The sequence below is a fragment of the Myodes glareolus genome, chromosome 9, assembly GCF_982192425.1.
Source record: "Myodes glareolus chromosome 9, mMyoGla1.1, whole genome shotgun sequence".
Classification (NCBI taxonomy): domain Eukaryota; kingdom Metazoa; phylum Chordata; class Mammalia; order Rodentia; family Cricetidae; genus Myodes; species Myodes glareolus.
The window spans coordinates 49,056,487-49,076,559 of record NC_142034.1 but is presented as its reverse complement, the minus strand read 5'-3'; the positions used below and the strand labels follow the sequence as shown (position 1 = coordinate 49,076,559).

The window sequence follows — 20,073 nt, the reverse complement described above, 5'->3', positions numbered from 1 at the left end:
GATTTCTAGAAGAATGGGAAGCATGAACTGTTGTCTTCAAAATATTAAGTTTGTGACACTGTTGGATCAGAACAGATGCTCACAGATCCAAGACTGGTTTGAGTGGGTTTGGCAGGCTAAATCCAAATGGCCTAAGATTTCAGTGTAGATAGCTGTGTCTGAGATTAAAGATTATTACTGTTAATTTTCTGGCACTAAACCAGAATGGAGAATCGACCTTCATTGCCTACAGAAAAATAAATGTGTGTGAGAAATCTTCTTAGATCCTTATAAGCATTGCTAAATAAAATGCAATACAATCAAAGATATGGTGGCCAGATGAAATGTAGAAAAGCAGCCAAGAAGATATTTTCAATGGTCATCATTTGCATCTTGCAGAACTTTCTGGAAGAGCATCTTTGGCAGGCTGCATTAAGTGGTCTATGAATAAACCAGATGGTTACTATGCAAACACTGTGATTCTTCTCTAGAGCTCAGAGAAGGGTGTGTGCAGCAATCATCCAGAGTGAAACATCTCAGAAAGCAAGCTCAGGACTTCCCTCATTGACCTCTGTGCTCATGGAAAGAGGGAACCAGACCGGCACCTTTGAGTTCCTCCTCTGGGGACTCTCAGAGCAGCCAGAGCAGCAGCGCATCCTCTTCCTGCTCTTCCTGTGGATGTACCTGGTCACCGTGGCTGGCAACCTGCTCATTGTCCTGGCCATAGTTACTGATGTACGACTCCACACCCCAATGTACTTCTTCCTCGCCAGCCTGTCCTGTGCTGACATCCTTTTCACCTCCACCACGGTACCCAAGGCCCTGGTGAACATCCACTCGCAGAGCAGGACCATCTCCTATGCAGGATGCCTGGTCCAGCTCTACTTCTTCTTAACCTTTGGAGACATGGACATCTTCCTCCTGGCCACAATGGCCTATGACCGATTTGTGGCCATTTGTCACCCTCTCCACTACACGATGATCATGAGCTTCAGGCGTTGCTCACTCTTGGTGACAGCCTGCTGGACCCTTACAAATTTTGTTGCCATGACACACACTTTCCTCATGTTCCATCTCTCCTTCTGTTCCAAGAAAGTCATTCCAGACTTCTTCTGTGACTTGGGACCCCTGATGAAGATTGCTTGCTCTGACACCCAAATTAATGAGCTTGTGCTTCTCTTCTTGGGGGGTGCAGTCATATTAATCCCCTTTTTGCTCATCCTTGTGTCTTATATCCGCATTGTGTCAGCTATCCTCCGAGTCCCTTCTGCCCAGGGGAGGCGCAAGGCCTTTTCTACCTGTGGGTCCCACCTTGCTGTGGTGGCCCTGTTCTTTGGAACAGTGATAAGGGCTTATCTGTGCCCCTCATCCTCGTCCTCCAACTCAGTGGTAGAGGACACAGCAGCTGCTGTCATGTACACAGTAGTCACTCCCCTGCTGAACCCCTTCATTTACAGCCTGCGGAACAAAGACATGAAGGGGGCACTTGTCAGAATTGTCAGGGGCAAAGTCTCCTTCTCCTGGGGCCAGTGACTTCTGCAGAGAAACTGAAAGTGTCCTCAATTCACCCTGCTGAGGTCATCCAGTAATTTCTGCCTCAAGTGTCTCCTTCTAAATCCCACATATGCTCTATCACAGCCCTGCTCACTTACTCCTCACCTCAAATTTCTTAGATTTGAGGAAAATAAAGGATTTCTTTATGCTTTGGCTTGTTATAAATTTTTTCTTTGTTCATTTACATAATAATTGCATTCACTAAAATGACAATTGCTGGGGGATAATGCTCTTGGACACTGTAAGATTTGTCACTCATTAGTAATAAAATGCTGATTGGCCAGTAGCCAGGCAGGAAGTATAAGTGAGGTGTTGTCTGTGGTTTTTGTCCTGCCCAGTCCCTGCTGTCAGTAAGTCTCAAAGAAATTACACAGAGGTCTGCATTAATTATAAAACTGATTGGCCCATTAGCTCAGGCTTCTTAATTAACTCTTATAACTTATATTAGCCCATTATTCTATTCTTTGTTAACCACGTGGCTTGGTACCTTTTTCAGTGAGACACTCACATCTTGCTTGCTCTGTGGCTGGGTCACAACTGCGGAAATGAGCTTTCCTCTTCCCAGAATTCTCCTTTTCTCATCGCCCACCTCTACTTTCTGCCTAGTTGTCCTGCCTATACTTCCTGCCTGGCTACTGGCCAATCAGCATTTAATAAAATACAATTGACAAGGTATAGACCATTGTACCACAGCACTTCCCCCCTTTTTTAAAAATCTCTATTGACTGCTCAGAAATTGTCTGCAACTATACTAGACAGTAATTTTGGAACTTAACCACCACTTAATTTTTGCAGGATCCCATTAAGAGACCATTGCCGCCATGACAGTGGGAAGCAATTCTAGAAGATGACACTCTCATCCCAAAAAAAGTTGTCCATAGAGTTGGGAACACTGTTTATGAGTTGTTGATTATTACTGTACTAGATAGAGGGTTGGAGTGAAAACTATGTTCAAAAAAAAAGGATAATAATAGTGGGTAATAGAATAAATACTTGTGAGCTATTGTTTATGGATAAATTATATTGGTATAGTTTTGTATATTGATACAAGTTCAAATTATATTTGTTACTTTTGTTTACATTATTTATACACCTAAACAATGTTATTTTCTCAGATTGTATATATGCATGTTTCTACTTCAGTTTTGGACATTTTGTATATTGATACAACTTTTAGGGCATATTTTCATATTGCATTATATATTACTCCTTCCTCTGATCAAGATGCTTATAGATTGTTTACATTTGGAGGTCATTGTCCTCACTTGTTGCATATTTGTTTACAGATTATTTAATATTCTTACATGAAGTTTTACTCTTTAAGTTATACAGATATTAATTATTATAGGTCAATAGTTGTTCATGTTTGTTGTATGTACAGTCAGATCAATTAGGTTCTTTAGATACACAGGGATTATATTCTGTCTAGATAGGTAATCTTCAGCCACTTCAAGGATCTGTGAAACATGGCATTTAAATAATTTAGGGTTCTGTTGACATGATTGCTTCTGACAGCACCAATATATTCCCGAGAGAATGTTCAGCTCCAAAGACACTCCACTTGGAGTTTGTTTTCTTCCTGGCAAAACTGGCCTTTGGGCAAAGGACTGACAATGCCTCAACCACTGACAAATTACATAGTATCTGAAAATGGATAAGCAGAACTGTCAAATCTTGTCAAGACAGAGTAAGACAGTTTTGAAAATTTTCTTGCCTCTGAAAATGGTCTGTCAGTTACACTAGGCCTTAGCCAAAGTTGGTTGCTTCAATGTTGCAAAATGAGACTTTGGGTGATTGCTCAGGTAGCTAATTGTCTTCATTATATATTGCTTACTTTGGAAGCTACTTGATTGTACTTCCTGCCTGCTCAAGTATTATTATCTCCCTTTTCAGGCCTTTGATGGGTTTGAAGATTAGATAGTTGTAATTACTGTACTCTTGTGATCTAGCCAAGACATTTCCTATACAAGACTTAAACTCCATAGGATAGAATGTTTATTAAAACACTCAGCATATGCTCCTTGCTTAATATTGTTTATGCTGGTTGTACTTCTAATTATACTTGATATCTGTTCCTAGTGTATATAGTTTTGTATTGGGTTTGGAACTCTCTTATTTAAACAAAAGGGGGAGGTGCTGTGGGAGCACATTCTGCTCCTTCAGCCAATAGCTTTTAAGATATCAGCCCACTTGAGTATGGCCTCTTATACTATAAAAAGCAGCAATAACTGTGTGCATGCTCTCTTGATCCAGCTCCCATTTCTGGCTGCTAGACTCTGTTCCTGTTCACTCAGAGGGCTGTTTTCTAGTACAGTGATCTGTAAGTTTTCCCCTTAAATAAATAACCCTTTTATTATCCATAATTCTGAACTGGTATGGGATTGTTTTGTGACTAATGCCTTCATCAGTGCTATGGGACAATGGTCTATATTCTGTCAATTGCATTTTAGTAAATGCTGATTGGCCAGTAGCCAGGCAGGAAGTATAGGTGGGACAACCAGGGAGGAACTAAAGGCAGGGTGATGAAAACAGGAGAATTCTGGGAAGAGGAAAGCTCATTTCCGCAGTTGTGACCGAGTCACAGAGCAAGCAAGATGTGACTGCCTCACTGAAAAAGGTACCAAGCTACATGGTTAACATAGACAAGGATAATGGGCTAATATAAGTTATAAGATTTAATTAAGAAGCCTGAGCTAATGGGCCAATCAGTTTTATAATTAATGTAGACCTCTGTGTAGTTTCTTTGAGACTTACTGACAGCAGGAACTGGGCAGGGCAAAAACCACAGACAACAGGATAGCACCCAACATGGGGTGCCAGATGAACTCCTACAACTCATGAACATTTTCAGTAATGTAGCAGGATACAAGATTAACACACAAAAAAAAAATCAGTAGCCCTCCTTTACACAGATGATTAATGGGCTGAGAAAGAAATCAGAATAACATCACCCTTCACAATAGCCACAAATAGCATAAAATATCTCAGAGTAACTCTAACCAAACAAGTGGAAGACCTGTATGACAAGATCTTTCAATCCTTGAAAAAAGAAATTGAAGAAGACACCAGAATTTGGAAAGATCTCCCATGCTCTTGGGTAGGTAAAATTAACATAGTAAAAATGGCAATCTTACCAAATTATAGATTCAATGCAAGGCCCATCAAAATCCTAGCAAAATTCTTCACAGAACTTGAAAGAACAATACTCAACTTCATATGGAAAAGCAAAAAACCCAGGATAGCCAAAACAATCCTTTACAATAAAGAAACTTATGGGGGCATCACAATCCCTGACTTCAAACTCTACTACAGAGCTACAATACTAAAAACAGCCTGATATTGGAATAAAAACAGAAAGGGGGACCAATGGAACCAAATCAAAGACCTGGATATTAATTCACACACCTACAAACACCTGATTTTTTGACAAAGAAGCAAAAAATAAAATGGTAAAAAGAAAGCATATTTAACAAATGGTTAACTGGATATTATTATGTAGAAGAATGAAAATAGACCCATATCTTTTACCTTGCACAAAACTCAAGTCGAAATGGATCAAAGACCTCAACATAAAGCCAGCCACACTGAACCTCATGGAAGAGAAAGTGGGAAGTACACTTGAACACATTGGCACAGGAGACTACATCCTAAATATAACCCCAGTAGCACAAACACTAAGAAAAACAATTAATAAATGGGACCTCCTGAAACTAGAAAGCTTCTGTAAAGCAAAGGATACAGTCAACAAGACAAAACAGCAGCCTACAGAATGGGAAAAGATCTTCACCATACCCACATCAGACAGAGGATTGATCTCCAAAATATACAAATAACTCAAGAAAATGTTCATCAAAAGAAGAAATAATCAAAACAAATAGAGTACAGACCTAAACAGAGAACTCTCAACAGAGGAATCTAAAATGGCTGAAAGATACTTAAGGAAATGTTCAGCATCCTTAGCCATCAGAGAAATGCAAATCAAAACAACTCTGAGATTCCATCTTACACCTGTAAGAATCACCAAGATCAAAAACACTGATGACAATTTATGCTGGAGAGGTTGTGGGGTAAAGGGAACATTCCTGCATTGCTGGTGGGAGTGCAAGCTGGTACAACCCCTTTGGATATCAGTGTGGTGATTTCTCAGAAAATTAGGAAACAACTTACTCAAGATCCAGTAATACCACTTTGGGTATGTACCCAAAGGATGCTCAATCATACCACAAGGACATGTGCTCAACTATGTTCATAACAGCATTGTTTGTTGTAGCCAGAACCTGGAAACAACCTAAATGCCCCTCGACCGAAGAATGAATAAGGAAAATGTGGTACATTTACACAATGGAGTATTACACACCAGACCAAAAAAAAAATGACATCTTGAAATTTACAGGCAAATGGATGGATCTAGAAAACATCATATTGAATGAGGTAACCCAGACCCAGAAGGACAAATATCATATGTACTCACTCATAAGTGGCTTTTGGATATAAAGCAAAGAAAACCAGCCTACAAATCACAATCCCAGAGAACCTAGACAACAATAAGGACCCTAAAAGAGATATACTTGGATCTAATCTACATGGGAAGTAGAAAAAGACTAGATCTCCTGAGTAAATTGGGAGCATGGGACCATGGGAGAGGGTTGAAGAGGAGGGGAGAAGAAGGGAAGGGAGCATAGAAAATGTATAGCTCAATAAAATCAACTTAAAACTTAGAAAAAAGGAAAGAGAAAGCATCAGCATGATCTATACAAGTCCTGTAAGACTTTCTGAACACACTGAAACTTGGTCTAGACTCCTGTAAATTTCATGATTTAAGAGAGGTAGAGGATGCGTTCCAGGGACAGGGTTGTTGCAGGGGCTCATTTATGTTTGTGAGACCATTTGGTCCGCAATCTACATGCAAACAAACTCTACAAACAGCTTCCAGACAAATCCTATATTGGGAAAACCCCACCTTACAGATATGTGTAGAAAAGCAACAAGATGGCTCCTGCCACACTGCTGACATGCAACTTACATAACGCCACTGGGATTCACCTGAGCTGCCTACAGAGTGTCGCAGAGTATCACATCACTAGGAGCCCTCTCATGAATCTCCTCTGAGCAGTGACAGCTCCCCCTTGGAAGTCCCTGTGATGAAAGTCCCTCCTTACTCTCAGTGGTGAAAAGCTCAACATGGAAAGTTTTCAGGTTGTCTAATGCAGAGGAAGTAGGAGTGGGCAGTGAACTAATCTCCGCGTTCTCTTAAACACAGAGAGAATGTGCTTCTTAAGAATGAAAAGATCAGAGGCAAGGGGACCAGAAAAGGAGCCAGGGACTCTGAGTCACTGTCCTGGTTCTTCCCTTAAGTGGATTCTCCCTTCCAGTAACATTGATAAGCCCTGTATGATGTCAAGTTTGAGGTGATGATAACAGACATCCATTCTCTGTTTGTAAGAGCTGAGGATGAACCTGTAAGCATACTCATCTATGCTGCACATCAAACCACGGAGGCTTCATGAAAGAGGCTGAGTAACTGCACATGCTCTACTATCCAATGGTGGGGTGTCTTCATGACTGGGGTATAAGTGAAGAAAAAGCAAGCTGATATCTCCTTTGTCAAGGCGGTGTCATGCTCTGGGGAGTCAGAAGTTGGCCCTTCTATGAAAGGTAGGAGGATTAGGGGAGATATGTAAAAGGAAACATCTCAACCCTTAAGACAGCTACAGTGTCTCACACTTTCTGACATTTAGGTTTTCTCATGCAGGTGGAGTAAGGGTGGATGATGTCAGTCCCACTGAACAATAGGGCCACTAAGGCACAGATAATGTGACTATGTCTTTATTGGTCTCCCTGGAAGCAGGAGGTACAGTTGGGAACTAGAAGAGGCCTTCCCAAGATGTCTTCTTTCCCAGATGTCATCCCAGGGCCTTTGAGCAGAGAGGAGCCCATTTTCAGACTGAACTTGAACCCAAAAGCAAGATGTCCTGGGAGGGAGGCAGTTGTAGAGAGGAAGTTCCTTCAGTCTCGGCTCCCTAATGAGTTCACAAGAATGTAGGTCTTTCTCCAGGGAGCTCATTAGAGAAGGCCACTGGGAAGAGGGTTTGGAATCTGAATACGATTCTGGAAGTGGTGGGTTGTTCTGAAAGTGGTGGTGTGGATCGACAGGAAGGTATAATGTTGATACCTCAGAGATAGAAGATTTGGGTTTCTCATTCTGTACGGTCCAGCAATAACCAGTTCTAACAGCTCCAAAGTCATTAGTGTAGAAAAAAGGCAACAGGATAATGGAAGTTGTTGGAAATGAGGGTTGGGGATGTGCCAGCAAGTTAAGGAATGCCAGGAGCCAGAACTGGAGACATGGAATAGTTTCTTTCAAGGGGCCTCAAGGAAGAACTATCCCTGCTAAGGCCTTTACATTAGTTTATTGGACTTGTTTTCAGACTTTTGGCCTCCAGAATGATGAAATAATAGATTTCTGTGGTTTTAAGGCATTCGGTTTATAGGAATATATCTCAGTAGCACTAAGGAGTTGACTCAATGTCTAGGTATCTTACCAAACTTGAGAATTCCTCCAGTTCCTGGACGAAATGTGAGCACAGTTATGACCAAGGAGTGGGGCTGGATGTGATGGTACAGAGAGACTTACCTGACATGGGGGAACTTTCCCCACTGCAGAACTGAATGTCCTTACAAAGATGCTGGGAGTTGGTCCTACTGAACCACTGAGATGTGTGTGGAAGCTCAGGCCGAATAATGGCAAACACATTAGTGGAGCACTCAAGAAGGGGCCAGAAGACCCTGGGAGCAGAGACCTTACATGGGACCAAAGGAAACATTGCTTAAGTTTCCTGGTAGTCTCCAGAGGACATTCGTGTAGTGAGGAAATAGGCTGAAGGCTGATGGAAACAGAATATTCCAGAAGCTCAGCACCGGTGGCCTTGTGGCTGCAATTTGCTTTTCTCTGAAGGCCAATGGTGGTGTATATATATCCCGTATTTTTACATTTTCCTTTGTAAAGTATCTGTTGGCCTCTTTTGTCTATCTGAACCCCAATTTAGGACTTCTGTTTGAACTGTAAGAGATACAAAGTTTCCCTCTGATATCACTGAGTTTTGGAATTCCTAAAGGATTTGTTTGATTTCCTAGTACATGTTGTCAGGCGAATGTATTTGACAAAAGTCTGTCTTCATTCACAGCTCTGATCATATACAGCATTTTTTTCTTTTGCTGTTTATCACACACATTTTCTAGGTTACCAAGCTTGCATTTAATTGTGATGGGACACTTGTAACAAATTGAGATAAAAGTTAAAGTGTACACAAAAATAAGCACTAAATACATCAAATGCTTGACTTGAAGGGAAACTAGGAAGGCCTAAAAGATGTCACAGAGAGATACAACATTGATACAATGTTTAATGGAAAGTCCTTTTATTATGGGCTTCACACAAATGAAAATATAAAACTCAATTTGGTCAGATGAGGCTCTAAAAAGTAAAGGTAGGTGAAGACTGGGGGATTATGTGTGTGTGGTACATGGCAAAGGTGCCATCTTGGAACATGAACAGTGTCTTCCAATCAATACAAAAATTATACAATGTATGTGGGTATTAAAGAATGCTAATCCATGAATATGTACAATTTTCACTTACCAGATAAGTTTTATTTAATTAATAATGAAGGAAGTAAATTTTAAAAATATACACAAACTAACCAAAGAGGCAACCACCCCACTCCCCAAAAATTTGATGTCAAGTCCAAAGGGAATCCCAGTTACCTAAAAGTTAGTAGATAACTCCAAAATGACAGTCTTGGTTCACCTTAAGTTGGACTATACAAAGAGCGGTATTCCTCAAGAGCCTGTGGAATGGATTTCTGCTTGCCAGACAAGGCCTTTTCCCTTACATATCAAAGCCTGTGCAAGTCTCCAGACACCTTTGGTTCTGATTCACATGTACCTGTTATGCATTAAGTCCACATTAGTACCATCCTGGCTCTTCGCAACTCCTCCTCCACCACAAACTCCCAGGCTGCTCCAGTCCACAGCTTCCCTTCCCTCATCTACTTGTCCTAATTGTAACCCACCTGGTTTTGCCATGTCGCACTACTCTAGATCTGTCCATGTTCACTCCACTTCTTTTCTCTCCTCTGAACTCTTCCAGATGCCTCTGGCTGTTCTCTCTCAAACCTACAATAAAACCTTCCTCCTAAATTGGAGGGGTCAGTTGATTGTTTCTTTACTGTGTGCTCACCTACACCAGAACAATTTGTTGACAGAACAAAATATGCAAATAACAAATATATCAATATCTATCTATCTATCCTTCCATCAATCCAACCATTTATAGATAACTAGCCACATTTATAAAGGAATTCAAATTAAAGAACACTGCAATGTTGTATTTAATTGTTAAAGACAAAAGATACATTTCTAATACCCAGTGACCTCAAAGATGTGCAGTAACAGGCATTCTCATACAGTGCCAATCAATACACAAAATGCTGCACAATTTTTGGCAAAAGAAAGACAGAATACTTACCAAAATTCCAATTGTCTTTGTATTTCCTTTAGCACATGCACCCATACTTATATATTACTTGTAGAAATTTAATCAATAGAGGTAATTGCATATGCATGGAAACACAGATAAATATTAATCTCAGAATTATTAACACTTAGAAAAGCAAAAAGTATAAACGAGTTGGTGAAGTAGACCATTGTTAACATATAAAGTAGAATATTTTATAGCTATTAAAATGGATAATATATGCTTGTATATTGATTTCTATAATTATATAATGTAAAGGATGAAATTTAGTTGTAAAGCAATGTGTTGTTTTGAATGTGTGTAAGTGGGTGTGTGGAGCATTGGTGTGACTCTGGTGTAGAAAGGCAATGGTGACATTCTGCATCGTTTGAGCTTTTACAACACGATGTACTTCATGTCTCATAGCAAATTTAAATTGTGAAGAGATTTCTAGTTTGGAACAAAAATAAGCAGGACATTACTTTCAAAGGAAAAAGAAGCTTCCAAATTGTTCAGGAAACCCTATGATGTCTCTGAGTAAACAGAGAAGTGGGATTACTGCCTAAAGTGCTTCTTTGTGTTACTGATGTCAGTTGTTCTGTTTCACCTAGTGATGGGGCCATATCAAGTCACTAGGCAAGTCACCCTTGAAGCTTGGAGTGAATAGCTATATACTGGGAAGACCTGAGACTCCAGGGTCTTGAAGGCAAACAAGCTGTGTTTCACTGTGGTGTTAAATGTTGATGGTGAGAAGCGATGGTGGAAGAAGTGACCACTCCCTGCACTAATAGAATGAGAATCTTTCTAGAAACTTAGACTAACAGAACCAGACAACATTAGTGGTGAGACAGCCATGAAGATTGCTTTGTCCCTCCTGCCAAGCACATCAAGAGATGTTAAGGAGTTTGCTCGAGGTCAATGACATAATGGACAGCAGAGGATATGAGCTGTGAACTCTTCATGTTTTCCCAGACCCCTATAGGAATCTCATTGTTTGTATTCTGACGTTTGTCTGATGAATCAAAATAGATCGAGAAAGACGCATCTTTTCATCTGTCTTTTGGAGCATTAGCAGGGATGAATCAAAAGGCAGGAATGTGGACCAGATGTTAGTCACAATCTGTTGGATTCATGACTCTGTTGTATTTCCTCATCTGACAGACATTCTTCCTGACTTTGTAGGCATCTCTCTGTCTAGAGAAATGACAACTGAGTCTCCGGGCACTCTAGCACATTCATCAAGACTTGAGATACTGCTTTCTTAGGACAGGGATTGGACAACAATAACAGCTTCGGGGCTGTCAGGAACTGGTTGCTACTGGACTATACAGAATGGGAAGTCTAAATCATCCATCTCTGGCACACAAATGTTATCCCTCCCAAATCTTTTAATAGCTTCTTTCTATCTTATCCTTCTTTGAATTCTTCCCATCTTCTATTCTATCCCTGGAGCCTGTGTCACCCTCTCTAATGTTCTGTGATTTCTTCTCAAGCCCTTTACTTGAGCTTCTATCCTGATTTCTCCTTATTTCCTCATCATTTATTTGTATTTTCCCACAAGATCTCTACCTCCAATCTTGTTTTATGTCCCCCTTCCATATTCTTTCTTTCCATCCCTATCTTAGCCATCCCCCCAGTCTGCCTACCCACATCAAATATCATATATCAAATATCTATATATAAACCATAGATATAGGTCAAAAGAGAGTGTTGGAGAAATGGGTTAGAGAAGTATCAACTAGACAGTAACGTTGTCAAGAACAAGTAATTAATCTAAAAACACGTAGGAAGAAGATGCACCTAAACAATGACAAGATTGATGATTGGCAAACAGGAAACAGGATGAGAGAACACTCTAGGTTAGAACCCTCTCTCACTGACAGAGTGAGGCATCACAACGCAGTCTACACATGGATTTATGGTTTGGAGGTTTACGGTAAAGAGTGAGAATTTAGAGAGGAATTTAACATTGAGTAATAGAGGGTTGAAATGTTTAGATTAGGAATTCTTTTCTTTTAAAGGTTTAGAAACATACGAGCATGGTAATTGAGAGAAGCTCATTTTGCACCATAACTTTTCTTACATGTAAGTGGAGTTTTAATATTTACAATCAGGTCTGTGAGCTACACCCAGATACCAAGTTCTCTAGAATGACTAGGGAATGTGAAACCACAGAGAAAGCTGCCTCCCCATTTCCTCTGAACCTTGTAAGAGGTTTATAAGAGAAATGAGTTTTTTCCCTCCAGGTTTAGGTTGCACAGACAGACCAACTAGTCTAGAACTTGAGGAATAAATAACACTCCCCAGAAGGATGCTTTCTGAGACCCTTTGGGAACTCCAGCTAAGGGGAAGATACAGTGGATAAAGGGGAAACTCATCAAATGGCAGACAGGGGAGAACCTATGTACACACCATAGTCTACCTGGGTACAACTTCTTTGGGGACAATAACTATTATCCCTCAACTCAAGTTCTGAGATGGAAAGAGTTCCGAACAATCTGTTGTAGTGTTTGACACTACAGAACATTCCCTATCCCCACGTTTACTTTTAAAAGTAATGGATGGAAGAAGCCTTAAGATCTCCTTAAGCTGCTGCCCTCCTCCCTGTGAATACCCTCCAGAGGGCGGCCTGTACATCAGGGTTCCTGAGGCTGTAGATGAGTGGGTTTACCATGGGGTTGATGACTGTGTTGAAAATCCCAATAGCTTTATCCTTATCTGAAAGTTTGATGGACCCGAGTCTCATGTAGTTAAAGATGCCTGTGCCATAGAATATGGCAACCACAGTAAGGTGAGAGCTGCATGTGGAGAAGGCTTTCTTCCTGCCTTCAGCAGAGCGGATTCGCAGAACTGCGGCTGCCACATGGATGTAGGACGTGAAAATGAGCGCCATGGGGGTTCCTGCCATGATGAAGCCCACTGCAAAGAGCAACAGCTCATTGAGCTGGGTGCTGGAGCAGGAGAGCTGGAAGAGCTGGGGTAGGTCACAGTAGAAGTGATTGATCACACTGGGGCCACAGAAGTCGAGTGTGGATATGGCCACAGTGTGTGTGAGTGCATTGCTGAAGGCACAAGCCCAGGAGGTGGCCACCAAGATCTTCTGGACTGTGTGGTTCATGCGGGTGCTGTAGGTGAGGGGCCGGCAGATGGCCAGGAACCGGTCATAAGCCATGGCTGTCAACAGGAAGCAGTCAACCCCAACCAGAAGATGGAAGAAGAAGAGCTGTGTGAGGCAGTCCCCATACGGAATTGTACGCTTGTGGGCCAAGAGCCGAACCAACATGCAGGGAATAGTGACGCTGATGCACCCCACATCCATCACTGAGAGATTCCCCAAGAAGAAATACATGGGAGTGTGGAGCTTGGGTTCCACCAAGACAGCTGCCAGGATGCTAAGGTTTCCCCCAACCGTGGTCATGTAAGCCAAGAAGAAGAGTATGAAGACAAGTGGCCACAACTCTGGTGTCTCCACCAAACCCAGCAGGATGAACTCAGTAACCGTTGTTCCATTGCCTCTAGGCTTTGGCTGCATGAGTTCCTCTAAAGAAACAACCAAGTAGGAAAACAATCAGATCTCTTAATGAATTGAGGAAATGTAAATCATAAGCTTAAAAGAGGAGCTTATATCATTCCCTCCCTTCCCATTTCTCCCTCCAAATGATGTAATTATATAATAACCACAAAAAATATCAGAAATAATTTAAAAAATGTAACCTGTTGTTCTTGAGGTATAGCCCTTAAAGGGACATGTGTGTCAATGTGTTTGTAACATGTATCAGACCAATTGCCTAGTGCACACACAAATCACAAGCCAAATCCACACTTCATTCTAAAGAAAACACAGCCCAGGTTTGGTCCTGTAGAAGAGTGTCCTTTGTTAGAGGACAGCATCTGATTTTTCTGGGAGGATGAGGGCAGAGAAGGATAGCACCACTATATTTAATTTTACAATACTTGTACGTTCGCAACACTAATACTGAGGGGAAAAAAAGTTTGTATGTTGGAAAGAAACTCTAACAGCAAAAATAAAAGAGCTGTCCAGACAATAGGAGTTAAAATTTTAGAAGTTCCTGTTTACTTTTATGATACCAGTGTACGCAGACAGGAAACAGTGAAAGCTACATTCACTACTGTGTTTTCCTTAAGAAGCAAAATTCTCATGGTATAATGTTATGAGAATATAGCAGTGTGTGTGTGTGTGTGTGTGTGTGTGTGTGTGTGTGTGTGTGTGTGTGTAGTGAGAGAGAGAGAGAGAGAGAGAGAGAGAGAGACTAAAAGAAATTTCAACTTCCCATACCAGTGACTTTAACTAAGGTGGCATTTATGCCCTTGCTTGTTTCAGCTTTCCACATTGTCTACAATTGTCCGAGTTTTAAATGCTATGTAGTGCCACACCTGGTGATGTAAACCTACTAAACACCACATCACAATGAACTAAGGGAACAAAAGATAAATAGAGCTCTCTTTCTCTGCAACAACCAATACCTTTGATGTGGACAGTTTCCTTGGGACATTCTCTGATAGCACTCCCAGATGAGCTACTGGGAAGCTTGTTCTAAGGCTCGACACTATTCTAAGGACTTTACATGCAGCTGTTTATTAATTCTTTCAGCATCACTATAGAATGAGTACTATTTTATTCCTTGATTTCCATCAAGAAAAACATGAGTATGTATAAAGCAAGAGACACAGGCAGGGCAAGTTTAACCCACCACAGCCCCTGCTCTTAACCTCTAACACTCCCGTTAATCCCAGGCTCTCAAGGGCTCAAAGCCTTGCCTTTCTTCGATTCTTCCTGAAACTCTCTGTACCACTCTTGTGATTCAAAGTTCCACTCATAATCCCTGTGGCTGGACTCGTGCACTTCGAGATCTTGCCTTAGAGACAAGTAATTGAAGTTCAAGTGAGCACCTTAGTGAGTCATAGCCACAGCAGTCTTTCGTCTTGATTTCCTGCATTATCACCATTGCTTCTGACAGTTTCTCCACATAGAATGCCCATGTAGTGCCCTATGGCCACATCTCCATGACTTTGTAGAAATGATGCTACTTCCTGACTAGTTCCTGCCCACTACAAAGTGGCATTTGTGTCTTCAAATTCCTAATTCATTGTGATTATGTTCTATATGTTGCTTACCTTATAGAAATCATTTAACTGTTTATCTAATCACCCCAGTTTAACTCAAGGGTAGAATCTCTATCTTCCTTCTCTTTGGGACCTACAATGCGTAGATCCACTGTATCTATGCACCACTTCACAAATAAATGGATGGCTGCACTGGTTGACAAAAAAAAGGAGCATCAGTGACGAGTAAAAATTATCAAAAGACATTTTTAAGGGACAAATATGAATGTGGACAAGCTAGACTCTGTGGAATTTTGAAAGGAGGATAGACAGAGTTGAGTGAGAAGCACAGGTTTTCCTGCAGGTGGAACAATGATCAGAAATATCTTTTAATATAAACTTTAAAAATCATTTTTATAGTCAGAACAGTTATTCCGTAAAAAAGAAAACCCAGTCATGCCCTGGCACAGAACACTAGCTGCTGCCTTGACCTCAACCAAGAAGAGACTAAGCATGCTTGCAGTCACATAACACTACCATCCAGATATCTATGGTGGGTAGGATCTTGAGAGGACCATCATCGGTGAGGACCATCGCCGACACTGAACCAGCTCTCACATTCATTTGTGGAAGACTTGTCATCTGGAGAAAGTCTCCTTTCTGATTTTGAGAGACTGATCTGTAAAGCCGGGAAGGTCAACTTGCTGAGAAACAGCTGAAGTTCCCTTCAGGTGACTTAAGGGCAGAGGAAGGGCCATGAAAACTCACCTGTTGATGGCGCAAAAAACAAAGTGGTTTTGTGGAAAAGAATGTGAAACACACAAACTCACTCAGCTTCAGTGAAAGCAATAGGGAGCTATATAAATATAAATAGAGAGAGAGAGAGAGGGTAAGAGAGAGAAACAAGACAAAGAGAGGTTGAGGCATCTCTGTCCTGGGGATTTTCCATCATAGTGTCAGCCCCTTGGGACCTCAAAATTAGTCCCAAGAAATGGGAGGAAGATGTGCATACAGGCAAGGCCAGATCAAAGATACAAGCCCTAATAAACGTCACCGTGGTGAGGCAATGGAGTGTCACGTCACACTGGGGACCCAGAATTTTTCCTGTCTTTGCTCTCACCTTCACGTTGTCTGCAGCACACAGAGGAGATATAGAAGACGGGCATAAAGAGCTGTCTGCAGTCCCAAAGCCTCTCAGGGAGTTAGAGGTGGAGCTAGGACTGAATGAGGTCTTTAGGCTAAGGAAACAGCTGCTTTACATGCCTGCTACAAACAGGATTTGAGGACTGAGCAGGGCAGACTTGTATCTTGTGGACAAAGAGAGAAACTTCTTTGGGTCTGGGGATGAAGGGAAAACCTAAGAAAAGAGGAGAATCAGAAGACACCCATGGCAACCAAACCAAATCCTGAAGGATAAACTGTTCCCACCAAACCTTGTTAGTGAGGGCCAGAGGGACTGCTGTAATGATCCTGGGAGAGACCTTGGAAATGCTGTGCTGGGAAAAACAGGAAGTGCAGGGGTGGGGGAGCCAAAGTTATTCCCTAGTGTGGTTTTCAGGCCAGGCCCTTTATGCTGGGAGCCTTAGTGATGCAGGTGATGGAAGAGGGAATTGCAGCAGCTGTGCAAAGTGACATTCAAACTCTTTAGCCCTCTCAACAACTGGGCTGCCCAAGCCCCAGGGGTAGTGCACACTCTGTGGGATGGAGAGACTTGTCCTCCATTTCTTAGCAACTGCTTATTCCCCTTGGGCCTCAACTTTCTTATCTGTGAAATGCACATGATTTTCTTAAGTTTTCTGTGAGAATAAACTCCAACAATCTATGCAGAGTTCCTCCTAGGGGATGGCCAATACTTGCACTAACTTAAAAACAATGAGTAACATTCATCACATGCTTGCTATATTAGGATACCAAGATCTTTACGTGGGGTTGATTGAGTCCCAGTCGTCCTTCCAATGTTTCTGTCATGTACCTGTATCCCTCCCTCACATTTTACAGAATTATAAGTTGAATTTCAAAGTGAGTCAGTCATTTTCTTATAGCCACACAGGAATCTGATGACTAGGGGTTTAAATATGCATTTTTACCATTCTAAGGAACATAGTCTCAACAGATATGCTATGGGGCACCCTCTCTATCTCCTTCTAAAAGACCCATTGGCCACACAGTGTATTATTTTTAGATATATTTTTGTGTGTAGCATTAGCCTTTCTGTTTATCTTATTTAACACTTTTTTTTAGAATTTCATACATGAGTACTATGTTTACATCATTCCCACCATAATTTCCCCCTCCTTAAACTCCCCTTAAGCCCCTCCATTTTTTCTCAGATTCATGACATCTTTTTAAATGTGTGTGTGTGTGTGTGTGTGTGTGTGTGTGTGTGTGTGTAAAACCTACTGATCCCATTTAGTGTTGTTTGTATATGTGCATGTTTAGGGCTGACCACTTGAGATTGGACAGTCAGTTAGGGGTTCATCCCTGTGGAAGACTGATTTTCTCCCTCTCTTAGCAGCCATTAATTGCCTGTAGCTCTTTGTCTAGGTTTAGGGCCTTGTGAGATTCCTCTCCGTCATGTTGGAATGTCACCTCATAGCAAACGGCCTAGCTTTCACAGTCTTTCTAACCTTCTTCCTTGAAGTTCCCTGCACCTTAGATGTAGGAGTTGTATCAGTTGGAGATTGGCACCCTACAATCATTTGTTCTCTGCCTGTGACCATCTGTGGATTTCTGTGATGGTCTCTGTCTGCCACAAAGAGAAGCTACTTTGATGAGGGTTGAAAACTAAAGACACTTGTACCTATAAGGATAAGAATGTCGAATACGGTTGGTAGTTCCACTGGTTTAGGAATCGGGCAGTAAGAGACTCTCCTCTCGAGTCTATGACCTCACCAGTCATTAGTAGTTGACTAGGTTCATAGTATTAGGCACAAATTCCCTCCTACTAAGTGGATCTTAAATACAATTATACAGTTGTTGGTTACCTCCAAGATATAAGTGCCACTATTATACTCGTGGGTATATCTTGCCATTCTGTCCATTGTTGGGGTTCATAAGCTTTGCGGCTTGGTAGGACTTTTAATTGCCTTTCTCCATTGGCAGCTTGCATAGCACCTTTGAATACTATTGGTAGCTCTGATTTTTGTGATGATTATTGATGCCTATGTAGGATAAACAGGAGATGATCCCAAGACATCCTAATCCTTGTAATAGCAATCTGTGATCCAAGGAGATTTATGTATGCTTTATTGAGCACACAGGATTGAAGTAATTACCACCAGAAAAGTTTTTGCCAAATTGTGCTGTGATGAAATATGCCTAAAATAAACTGTTTGGGGTCAGATTTCTAGAGCTTGAATCAACACCCACCAGCTAATTAGTCATGTTGAATTGAGCTGTCTTCTCACCTCCCACAGATTGTTACTCGAATGACCATGGTGGTCACTTAGACAACCTCATCCCCCACAATGACAGGTAGAATTGCTGGATGTAGTAGCCTAATCTGGCAGTTTTACTCTTTCAGAACTAAAAATACAACCTTCTGCCCCTTCTGAGCTCTAAAGTCTCCACTGAAAACTGGTTTGCTATTCTAATGGGCCAACTTTGTGTATGACGTAGCCCATCTGTTTGTCACTCTACTGTCTTCCTTCTAAATACTTAGTGTTTGACTATAATATGTTGTGGGGAGTTTCTCCTTTGGCCCTGATTGGCATTATTTGTGTCTCTTGTACCTAGATGGGCGTCTCTTGCCCTAGATTTGAATTTTTTTATTGAAAGTATTTTCTGTGTCTTTGGCACCTAAGTCTCCTAATTTATGCATATACTTTATAAACAGAGTGTTTTTACTGTGTCTTACAGATCTCATTTGCTCCTACCAGTCACATTTTTTGTCACTGACTTTAACCAAATGGTCTAATTCTCCTTCATTTTCAAACCCTCGTATTTCAGCCTCCATGTGATCCATTCTATTGGTGATGCTTTCCATGGAGTTTTGTATCATTTGGTTTATTGAATTTTTCTTTGGGGGAATCATTGCTTTTTTATCAGTATTTCTAGCCCTATTAAATTCTATTTGTATCTTGGATTGACTTCCTTATTTCATCGAACTATCTATATTATCATGAAATTCATTCAGGATTTTTCTTGTGTACGTTGAGGGGGTGTTCCCTTAAAATTCATTCACATGTTTGTGTCCTTTTTGAGCTCTTTGGATATAATTATATCATTTTTTTTCAATTATCTGTTTAGAATCTTCTAAGTCACTGTCATGGCAGCCATTGGTATGGAACTAGTAGCTTTTGGAGGAGACATTTTATCATGAGTGTTCCTGACACTAGTGTTTCTATATTGAAATCTATCCATCTGGAGTATTTATTGGTTATTACTTTCTGCAAAACCTGTGTCGGATTTTTCCCCCATTACTTGACAGTGTCCCTGCTTTGTGGACTTTTGCTAAGCTCATTATTGTTAAAAATTCAGTCATGGGGAGACTTGGTATCGATTCACCTTTAGAATAGTTGAAGGTGATCTCATCTGGATCCCGGAGGCCATGGTTTCTGACCTTATAAACCAGACTCCATGCTGTTTGGTGAAGGTTGTTCCAGGGACAAGGGCTTTATGCATCCTCCAGGCTCAAGAACTGGAGTTTGTAAATGCTTAGGAATTTATATGAGTGTTAATTTCATGAACTGGAATGTGTGTGGGTGTGTGCAGCATTGTGGATGTGCACCAGTGTGAGTGGCTCATGGAATCTCCTGCTTTCCTACTTGGGGAGTGTGCACTGGGATGTATACTGGAAACAAGATATCACAGGTGGTCATGCATTCCCAACTTCACAATCTAGGGTGTGCACAAGATAGAAATTGTGTGAAGTCCCAGAACACCTAGCATGCTTGACCAGGGTGAGTACACTGAGCATCAGAATTGTTTGTATGGAGTAGGAGGTCTGGGGACCTCTTGCT

General features: G+C 41.2%; 2 protein-coding genes across 2 annotated transcripts; one reads left to right on the top strand and one right to left on the bottom strand.

Moving 5' to 3' along the window:
• Positions 1–558: 558 nt before the first annotated feature.
• Positions 559–1,512, top strand: LOC146893019 (olfactory receptor 1P1-like). The gene has a single exon (XM_085694355.2). The coding sequence runs from the start codon at positions 559–561 to the stop codon at positions 1,510–1,512; it is 954 nt and encodes a 317-aa protein (XP_085550481.2).
• Positions 1,513–12,632: 11,120 nt separating this feature from the next.
• Positions 12,633–13,580, bottom strand: LOC146893020 (olfactory receptor 3A1). The gene has a single exon (XM_085694429.2). It carries the CDS (start codon positions 13,578–13,580, stop codon positions 12,633–12,635), a length of 948 nt encoding a protein of 315 aa, XP_085550555.2.
• Between the last annotated feature and the right edge of the window lie 6,493 nt (positions 13,581–20,073).

What these genes read in the sequence shown, in the direction of transcription:
- LOC146893019 (XM_085694355.2), top strand. Translation starts at nt 559, where the DNA reads ATGGAAAGAGGGAACCAGACCGGCACCTTTGAGTTCCTCCTCTGGGGA.
- LOC146893020 (XM_085694429.2), bottom strand. Translation starts at nt 13,580, where the DNA reads ATGCAGCCAAAGCCTAGAGGCAATGGAACAACGGTTACTGAGTTCATC.